The 10,981-nt window shown below is 38.9% G+C and overlaps 1 protein-coding gene across 1 annotated transcript in view; it reads right to left on the minus strand.

Moving 5' to 3' along the window:
• Positions 1 to 10,981, minus strand: part of cers6 (ceramide synthase 6) — a 284,277-nt gene that overhangs the window by 14,811 nt on the left and 258,485 nt on the right. Inside the window, exon 9 of the mRNA XM_069935319.1 lies at positions 6,996 to 7,152. Coding sequence (XP_069791420.1) covers positions 6,996 to 7,152 — 157 coding nt within the window. The remainder of the gene's footprint in view (positions 1 to 6,995; positions 7,153 to 10,981) is intronic.

A 10,981-nucleotide genomic window follows, 5' to 3' on the forward strand; every position in this document is an offset into this window, starting at 1 on the left:
GCATACATGATGATTTTCAACACCCCCAGACCCTTCTCTCCCACCCAAAAATAAAAAGAGAAAAAAAAAAATATAGAAAAAGAAAAAGTAACAAAGAATCTTGGATTGCAGAGGGAGATATGCAGTACAACTCATCAGTTCTAACACAAACATATAGAGGAGAATTCTGCAGGGCCAGAGGTGTTAAAAACGATATCACTACAAATTTAATCCCATTATTGAGTGTACGGGGCCCAAATTTGCAAAAGCTTTTTAATATATGTTAGCACTTCCTTTCTCTTTATTATTCCATTTAACCCATTAACATTAAAATTTACAAACTTAATTACTTTACTCATCAAACCAAATATTAATTAATCCCTCTCCCTCACTCCATTCCACAGACCTTCTGACAATCTAACATAAAGAATCTATACATCTGTATGCACCTCCTCCAGCAATCCAAAGAAGATTAAAAAAGAAAAACAAGAGATATGTATAAAATCTATATATAAAATCTCTCTCTCTCTCCCTCTCTAAATATATATACATATACACACACATTTATATATATATAAAGCAATAAAAAGATAAACCCTCCCAGTAAGTGTTGTCTAAAGCAATACTAATTCCCTCCATTTTACAGGTTGTGACCAAGGTCACAAACACACACATAATCCTGCAGAAACCAACACCTCCCACTCCTCTCAACTCCCTTGGTGCATTCAAGATGTAAGCTTTAATCACTTAATTCAATTGATTTATATAAAGGGAAGAAATAAATCACCAAATTCTTCCATCTTGTTTTTTGAAATCAAAATAAGAGAAAGAAGAATTAATTCATTGCATCAGGTCTGTAGTAATTAAGGGTTGAGGTTGAGGAAGTCTCTGAACATACTTTTCCTCTTGAGCAAAGTTTGTAACAAAAAAACTTCTGTTGTTCTAGAACAAAGGTCTTCAAAGTATTTAGATAATGAAGAACAAACGTAATCTTTTTTATATAACATCTTAGCAGTTAAATTCTTTCCTTCCCTTCAATAAATTCTCACTCAAATCAGGGTAAAACAAGATCTTATCCCCCTCCCATAACAAAGGAGCTTGTTGTTCCTTTATTCTTTCCACAGCGAGGCTCAACACCTTCTCTCTATCTTGATAATGCAGCAAGTTTATTAATATGGAACAGTTTCTGATTCGGAGAGGGTTTAAATCTCAGGGTCCTATGAGCTCTCTCAATTTCAATCTTATTCTCAAACTTATCTTCTCCAAATATTTTAGGCATTCAATCTTGAAAAAAAAAGAGCTGAATCTGATCCTTCTTTCCCTTCTGACAGACCCATTAGTTTAATATTATTTCTTCTGCTAAAATTCTCCTTCATATCCACTTTATCAGAAAGTTTTTCATTTACTGTAATTAAACTAGTAGTTGTACCTTTCACATTAGTCACCCTGTCTTCAACATGTTGTATATCATCTTGCACTTTCGTAATTGCTTCTTCCATTTTCTCTAATTTCTTCTACATTTTATTTACTACGTCCAATATTTTATCATTTTCTTTTCACCTCCTTAATTTCAGCTTTAATCTCAGTTTTAACTTCCTTTATTCCTTCTTTCATTACTTTGAATTGTTCCATTAACATTATGGATAAGTCCTCTTTCTTAATATAAGAACCAAATTTAAATTCCTCTACCTCCTCTTCTTTTATCCCTTCTTCTTCTTCTTTATCTTCAGCTGAAGAACCTCCTCTTGAGCCTGATTCTTCTTCCTCCTGTGCAGAAGTCGAGGTCCCCGATTGTTCTCCAAGGGACTGCTGCACTCCCAGTAGTTCTTTGAGTTTCGAAGCACCACACGCGCAGCTCAATCGTGGATTCTCCGCCGACGCCGCCTCTGCGCAGTAGCGGTGGGGAGGTGCTGACAAGAGTGCCCTCCAGCAGCTCACCAGGTCAGGAGGCAGTACAAAATCCAGCGCCCTGCTTCGTCATCAAGGTAGGCCCAAGTTCTTTTTTCTTCTTGTCTTCTCGTCGGGTTCCCATATGTCGTCGTTATAACTTTATTTTCGGAGCATCATAGATGTAGAGTGAGGAAGTTTAAATACATTTTAAAAATATAAACAGTACTTGTTTAATATCTTTTTTTAGCTAATTTCCCAAGGGAGTCAGGAGCCTCGTGTCGGCATCACATGACGTCCCCCTATGATCAGCTTTTTGACTTGAGGGGTTGTTGTCCAAATCTCTCTATCTCTCTTCTATAATCTGAATCATTATTTTTTTTATATCAGGCCTATGACCAAGGTGTCATCTGAAAATTTCCAGATGAAATTGAACAGTGTTTGGCCACATTATCATGGGTGTGTAGGATATATGAAGCCCTATAGGTGATTGATTTCAAGGGTGATCATTGGAGGAAATATTTTGAACAATCCCCACTGACTGATAATAATGATAATGAGCTGTTGTCATATGTACGTATGCATTGACATTCTTACGTGCTGCAGCCAATCAGAGACTTTGTATGATCTAATCATGTACATTAAATTACCATATGAAAAAAGATAAATATAAAAGATAGGTAGTAGTGCAAGACAAGCTGTTCAAGAAAGCTATCATGGATGTATTTTATGAAGTCTTCCTCAAGATTGCCGCGACTAGTCTATGTGCAAGTTAAAGACCCCGATTTTAACTGCTGTTCGCTTCTTACATGAACCACATATTTCTGGATTATTGCCTGTGCCACTGTAATGTTATTTAGTGGCCTATATTCAATTCCCACCAGTGACATTTTCCCTTTACTATTGCTAATCTCTACTCGGACAGATTCATCATCTCAGATCTTATATCCTTTCTCACTATCACCCTGAACTCTTCCTTCATTAAGAGTACCTCCCCACCTCCCTGCCTGTCCAACCATATTACCTGATATCCTTGCATATTTAATTCCCAATCATTTCCTCCCTGCAACCATATTTTTTTAAAGGCCACTAAATCAAACTCTTTTGTGTTGATTTGTGTCACATGTTAACTGACCTTGGGCATTCAGATAGAATGCCCTTATACTCATTGTCCTTTTAGAATCTGGTAATCCTTGAGTCTTTTTGCATTTAACTTTTCTGTACTCCACACTTGCTTTCCTCTTTTCTAACTTTTGCTTGGGTCTCTGTTCAATTCAATTCACCTGCAGAAGAAACCGTTCCACAAATGATGCTACAGCCATGTCAATTCACTCTGTCGTGGCCCACCTGGAGAACAATGCCTCTTACGTCAGCCTGCTGCTTATTGACCAGCTTTGCATTTAATATGATCATTCCTCAGAGGTTGGTGGAGAAGCCATTCTTGCTGGGACCATATACCCCTCTCTGTAATTGGATCCTGGAATTCCAAGCAGGATGACCACAGTCTCTCTGGATCGGTAGCAGAATGTCCAGCAGTGTCTTGCTGAGCACAGGTGAAGCTGTGTGCTCAGCCTGCTCATGTACATGCTGCTGATCCATGAATGCATCACCAGATCCACCTCCAACAATGTCATCAAGTTTGCAGATCATACAACAGAAGTTGGTCTAATCGCTCTACAGTGAAGAGGTGGAAAATCTCGTGATATAGTGTGAGAGCAACCACCGGAGACAAGATGAAAGAGATGATCGTGGACTTCAGAGCCAGGAATGACCACTCTCCAATACACATCAACAACTCTGTGGCACAGAGAGTGGAGAGCACCAAGTTCCTTGGAGTTCACTTGACGTGACCTATCTTTTGGAGAGTATCCTGACCAGCTGCATTACAGTGTGGTATGATTGCTGCAGAGAAATGGATTGGAGGTCAATGCAAAGGAGCAAAAGAGTGGCAGAGAAGATTACTGGATTCTCCCCTCACTGCCCCCCCCCCCCCCATATTGATGTGATCTACTGGGATTGTTGTCTGAAGAGAGCATGCAAAATAATTGAGGATCCCTCTGCCTCGCACACGGAATTTTTCAGCAGCTCCCATTGGAGAAGAGAGGGAGGAGGATCAGAGCCAACACCACCAGGCTGACGAACAGCTTCTTCCCACAGGCATTGAGAATGCTGAACAACCAAACGAACTGTTCACACTAACCACCCGAGACTCTCCTTTGCACAAAACAATATTTATTTATTTATTTGTACAGATTAAATACTTGTCCTGCCTGCATGTGTGTTATGTCTAGTTGTGTGTCTGCATGCTTTTGCACCAATGACTGGAAAATGGTGTTTTGTTGGGTTGTACTTATACAATCAGATGCCAACAAACTCGACTCTCTATTGCTTGCCTTTGTCTTCCTGCACGGATTCCCATCCCCGTGCCAGGAAGGCTGATTTGATGTCTGTGGCCCCGACTGTGGGTGCAAGTTTACCTGAGGTTGAAGTAGTGTATATGCTGCTGGTTAACTGGCCTCCGATTTGAAGCGAGCATAGAGTCCATTGAGCTCATCAGGGAGAGATGTGCTGTGGATTTCTATTTTGCCTGCTTTCACCTCAAACCTTGTGACGGCATCCATAGCTGCCATAGTTACCTGGTGCCTGTGAGAGTCACCTGGGTCTCAAGTTTAGTTAAATTTAATGTGGACAAACGTGAGGGGTTGTACTTTGGGGGAGGAGACTAACCAAGGTAGGACATATATTGTAAATGGAAGAGCACTGAGGAGTTCAATAGAACAGAGGGATCTGGGAATACAGATACACAAGTCACTAAGTGTGGTGTCACAGGGAGACAGGGTCATCAAGAGAGGTTTTGGCATTTTAGCCTTCATTAATCAATGTATTGAGAAAAGGAGTTGAGATGCTATGGGGAAATTGTATAAGACATGAGTTTAGCCAAATTTGGAGTACTCTGCATTTTTGATCATCTAATGACAGGAAAGATATTAAGACAATTGAAAGAGTGTAGAGAAGATTTACAAGGCTGTTGCCAGAACTGAGTCACATGGGAAGTTAAACAGGTTTGGGTTTATTCCTTGAAATGTAGAAGAATGAGGGGAGATTTGATAGAGGTATTTATTATTATGAGGGTATATATACGTAAATGCAAGCAAGCTTTTTTTTTCTCCACTGAGGTTAGGTGAGACAAGAATGAGAGGATATGGGTGAAAAGGGAAAGAGGATATGGGTGAAGGCTGAGTACATGCTTAATGGTCAGTTACTTAGGAGCGTAGATGAACAGAAGGACCTTGGGATTCAAATCCATACATCCTCAAGTTCACCGAGCAGGTTGATAGGATAGTTAAGAAGGCCGATGGGATGCCGGGCTTCATTCATAGGCAGACTGAGTTGAGGAGAAGAGAGGTCATGTTGCAACTCTACAAATCTCTGGTGAGATCACACTTGGAATAATGTGTTCATTTCTGGACGTGGAAGCCATGGAGAGGGTGCAGAGGAAATTTACAAGGATGTTGCCTGGATTAGAGAACAAGGTTTATAAGCCAAAGGTAGCAGAGGTGGGACCTTTCTCTTTGGAGCATAGAAGGAAGAGAGGAGACTTAATAGAGGTCTTCAAGATTATGAGAGGCATAGATAGGGTGGACAGCCGGTGCCTGTTTCCCAGGGCAGGAATGGCAAACACTAGAGAACATACGCACAAAGTTAGGGGAGGTAAGTTTAGGGGAGACATCGAGGGCATTTTTTAATATAAACACAGAGAATTGTAGGTGACCTGGAATGCATTGCCTATCATGGTGGTGGAGGCTGAAACATTGGGGATATTTAAGAGACTCTTAGATAGGTACTTGGATGATGGAAAAATAGAGGGTTACGGGGTTTTGTACTTTTTTAGGGATATATGGTTTGGCATAACATCAAGGGCTGAAGGGCCTGTACTGTGCTGTAGTGTTCTATGGAATATTAGGGGCAACTTCTTCATGCCAAGAGTAGTGAGAGTGTGGAATTAGATGCCAGCTGAAGTGATGAATTCAGGATCCATTTTGTAATTTAAGAAAAATTTGAACGGGTACATGGATGAGAGGGGTATGGAGCAATATGGAAGGACCCATTTCTGTGCTGTAATGTTCTATGGTTCTAATTTGGTACTGCCTCTTGGCATCTCCGATGGTCTTGTGGAGGCTGTACCTGGGATTTCTTGTCTCAGGTTGGATTATCTGACTTAAACACTTCAGAAATGGCTTTCAGTAGTCAGTGGAACTCACAGCTCAGTCATGGTTTCTCTTCGGTACACATGTTATAGTGTTGTTTAGTCACGCTGTAACGCTGACAGCAACACTGGTGGCAGAAGTTTGAAAGCCTTACATGTAGAGATGTCAAGGACAATAGCTCCTTGATATTGTGCTCTAATACACCTGTGAAAATACGACAAATACTAGAGAATAATATACAGGTAGTCCCTGACTTACGACCATAATTGGGTCTGAAGGATCGGTCGTGTCTCGAAATGGACGTAAGTAGGAATTTTGCCTGCGCACATGGAGTACTGAAGTGTTAAAAACCTTTTTAATCAAACGTTATATTTGACAAACTATTTACAAGGATACAGGGCATTTAAGAGCCAAAATGTGCGTACATACTTTGTTAGTCGGCGTCTTGGGGTCCATAGGCTGGGCGCAACCATCTTGATTCGAGTCTTCAGTTGGCACATGCGCGGTGGGTTCACGTATTGGAGCTCAGTTAAACACTGATGATATCGTATTCATGCCCTTAACCCTCACGCATGCACCAACCAAACTCCAATACACAAACCCACTGCGCATGTGCCAAGCAAAGACTTGTTCATGCACACAGGAATCAAGATGGCCGCACCCAGCCTATGGACCCTGGGATACCGACTAACAAATTAAGTAAGCACATTTTGGCTCTTACATGCCCTGAATCCCTTGTTATAATTCATCAAATGCAACATAATCCAAGTAAATTTTATATTTTTTCTTAAATATACCTGTATTTTTTTTAAAAAATGGTTTTTATGTGTGGATGGACATAAGACGCATAGGTCGCTAGTCCGGGAATACCTGTATTGTCATATCATCTCGTTCATTTTACTAGCTTTAAGGAGGACATACCTTTCCTTTTGCAATAGCTCTACAAGTGATCCTTACGATCAGATATGACCAGAAGCTATGCAGCAGCTGTAGCAACAACAGAAGCAGGTTGAAGACCCACCATGATGGATATGGACCAACAATCTCCCAACTTTCAAACAAGGTGGTATTTAATATCCTGAAACAAAATACAAACTGTCATCAGAGAAAACATTTGTAAATCTAGTTTTAATACTTTGGAATGTAGATTAAAATAAATCAGACATTAATTTTGGAAAAATACCAAATGTATAATTGCTTTAAAAAATGTGAGTGATGTGCTTCCCAATTCACATGGGAGTGTACATCAATAAACAAGAAGCCTTTGGCAGTAACTAGTTTTATCTCATTGTCAGAATCAATACCATTAAAGACTTTATTTAACAAAATATACAGTAAATCACTTTTATCTTTTGATTTTGTCCAATTGATTTTCTTTTACTAACTGAACTCCCTGAGGCTTATATCTAGGGAAAGTAAGTTATGAAATTAATTATCCCAATGTCTCGCTCTCAGTTGTAACCTCAAACAAAAGCAATTGATTTAAAATAATTTCAAAATGCAAATCAGCTACAGAAAACAAGTTATGGCCATGTAGCACCGCTAAAGGCAGAGCTGCTGAAACAAATGCTGTCCACACCAAGCAAGTAAACTAGTAACTACTGTTTATTCAAACCGCGGGTGTCCCTTTTTTTAGGGGAGGCGACAGGCTCAAGGGAGTGATGTCATAATGCTGCTGTGAGGCCTGCTCGTTCCTCTGGCAATGCGCTCCTGCAGCACTTCTACACGGTGGGGGGGGGGAGGGAAGGAACCCCTGTGCCCTGCGGCGCTGGCTGTTCACTATGGCGGTTCGGCCCGTCATGTGCGGAGTTGACCTGGCCCGCTACACCCGATTTATTTGATATTTTTAAATATGCCTATATCTGATGTGCAAATTGTTTAGCTGAGCCATGCTCATTAATCAAATTCGATGTTCTAAAAACAGATAGTGCTGTACTCTGTGTTTCAACTTTGTGAATGGATCAGTCAGAGCAGCATCCATAGTGATGGCCCCGAGTCTGTCACAGCCCTGTTATTGCTGCACGAGCCAGGTTCCAAAAGTGTCATGACGATGTTCACCTTTGCCTCTCACTTGCTTGTTTCTAGCCCTTCCACATTTCAAAAGGCTAAAAATTATGCTGAATACTCAGGAGAATAACATCATGATTGTCTCTTCAACTCATGCTGACTAATTTCATTTGTCTCCAGCCACTGCTTTATGCTACTTGCAACATCAGCATTGTACATAACCTCAATCTGAGCTTTCACATAAAGCCATAGAATCATAGATTCACTCATACAGCAAATTCCACCAAGCTGACCATCAAATACTAGCGACACTAATTCCATTTACCAGCATTTAGTCTCCAGTTTTCTATGAGTTGGCAAGTCTTGTACTTGTCTCGATACTGAAATGCTATTTTATTAACACCTTGAGATGCTTGGACTTGCACACTGAGATCTCTCTATTCATGAATACTCTCGAAAGCCCTATCATGGCATTGTGGCCATGTGAAGGTCTTAGATAGATGTGTTTTGGTTGATCTCTTTCTGAAGAGTACAAAATAGACGATCAGAACTTGAAACTCAAGATGTTCTTCATCAAAAATGGATAAAAGTAGCACGAAGAGGCCAAGGCAGCCGAGAACAAAGATTGAAGACTGGGAGAAAACCTGAAAGGGAGTGGTGCAAAAATGGTTATGGGACTGGCAGAACCAGGTAAAACTGTGGAGTTGGGTGAAGAATTGAGCATCATCCTGGAAAAAAAATGGAGAATTTGAGTAACCGATTCATAAATGTTGAAATGGTGATGAGAAAAATGATGAAAATAAAAGAGATTGTTGAAGATCTGATAGAGAGAATGGTTCAAACAGAGTTTGAATTGATGAAAACACATGAAAAACTTAAGGCTTTCGGGAAAAAACAGCCAAAGAATGGGAGTTGGATAAAGAAGGTCTGCTCGACAAAATTGACCATACGGAGAACTTTACTCGATGGAATAATGTCCGAATTATTGGACTAAAGGAAGGAATTGAGGGAAGAGATCTGATTAACTTTTTTCAAAAATGGATCACACAAGTGTTGGGAGAAGAATAATTTGGAGAAAAACTGCAAATCAAGTGAGCTCACCAGACATGGATCCAGAAGAGCCGGTGATCAGAGAGCAAGACCAGTTCTGGTGTGACTTTTAAGCTACTGAGAGAATGGAGATAATTCTGGGAGCAGAATAATGGCTCACCTGAGGTTGATCATGAAAAGGTTCTATTTTTTTCAAGACTTTAGTCCGACCTTGATTAAACAAAGAAAATAATTTAAAAATGCGAAAAGACAACTACGTGTTAAAAACTTGAAATACTCAATGATATATCCTGCAACTTTGAGGGTTGAAGTAGCGTAAGGGAACCGACGATTTTTCAAGACCAAGAAAGAGGTGGAAGGTTCTCTGAGAAGTTTGTTAAAAAAAAATGAGGCTGTTGAGGGAGAAGATTGTGAAAATATTTAAAATGGAACTAAGTAAAAGTAGCAAGTTATTTTTTAATTTTTGTTAAACCATCTTGTATTTATTATTTAAATGTAAAGTGTGTAGAAATGCTCATGGAGAGCTCAGTGAAAGAAAAAAAGTCCAGGAAAAGTGGTAGCAGGGTAGAGACTAAGGGGGAGAATGGGACCTAGAAAGGAGTAGCAAAAAAAGATGGCATTAAAGGGAGGGGTTCTTCTTCGAGAAATTCCCTGGGCTTTCGGGGCTCTACATATACGTCACAGTCGGGGCAGCGACACTGTGTGTTTTTTTTCTTAAAGGGGAAGGATCATTTTACTATTTAAAGAGTCAAAGAGATTTTACTGTTAAAATATTGTTTTAAACAAGAATATGGATAGAACATTGAAATGTATTAGTTTTAATGTTAATGGTATTAACGGAACGGTGAAAAGAAAATGGGTCTAGATATATTTAAAAAAATTAAAGGCAGATATGGTCTTTTTACAAGAAACACATCTTACCAAATAGGAACACACAAATTAAAAAGAGGATGGGTGGGAAAAGTAATATCATCTTCATTTGGATCTAAAGCAAAAGGTGTAGTGATTTTAATTAATAAAAATATACCAATAATAATAGAAGAGACATTAACTGATCAACCTGGAAGATTTTTAATGGCACAATACAAAATTTATGCAGAATCACGGTCATTTATGAACATTTATGTCCTAAATTATGATGATAAAGTCTTTATATAGGATATATTTTTAAAAACTGCAGGGGGAAGACAAAATATATTGATTGGAGGAGATTTCAGTTTTTGTTTAGATCCAATACTGGATAAATCAGCGATAACAATAACAAGGTTGGAAACTGTGAAAACAACACTATCATTTATGAAGGATTTAATTTTAATTGACACATGGGGCTGCTCAACCCCTGAGAAAGAGACTAATTGTTCTACTCAAGGATACATGATTCACATACAATGATTGACCTATTTTTAACATCTGCCCAGTTACAAAATAGAGTAGTAAAAATTGAGTATTTGGCAAAGCCTTTATCAGATCATTCATCATTTACCTTAACTATTACGATAATGGAAAAGCAAGAAGTATGTAAAGATGGTGTCTTAATGCTATATTATTAAAGAGGAAGATTTTTGTGAATTTATTAAGAGACAGATAGAAATATATTGTGAAAACAATCTTCCTTCCACTGACAACAGTTTTCTCATATGGGATATGCTTAAAGCTTATTTGAGGGGTCAAATGATCTCTTATACTAAAAATCTTGAGAGAATATGTGAGAGGTTTAGAAGGTTTAGAGAAGAATGTAACAAAATTGGAAAAATAATATCAGGAACACAAGAAAAATATAGAATATTAGAGAACAAAAAGTTACAATATAATACACTACAAACATATAGAATGGAAAAAAAAACTAAACA

The sequence above is a fragment of the Narcine bancroftii genome, chromosome 4, assembly GCF_036971445.1.
Source record: "Narcine bancroftii isolate sNarBan1 chromosome 4, sNarBan1.hap1, whole genome shotgun sequence".
In the NCBI taxonomy this organism is placed as follows: Eukaryota; Metazoa; Chordata; class Chondrichthyes; order Torpediniformes; family Narcinidae; genus Narcine; species Narcine bancroftii.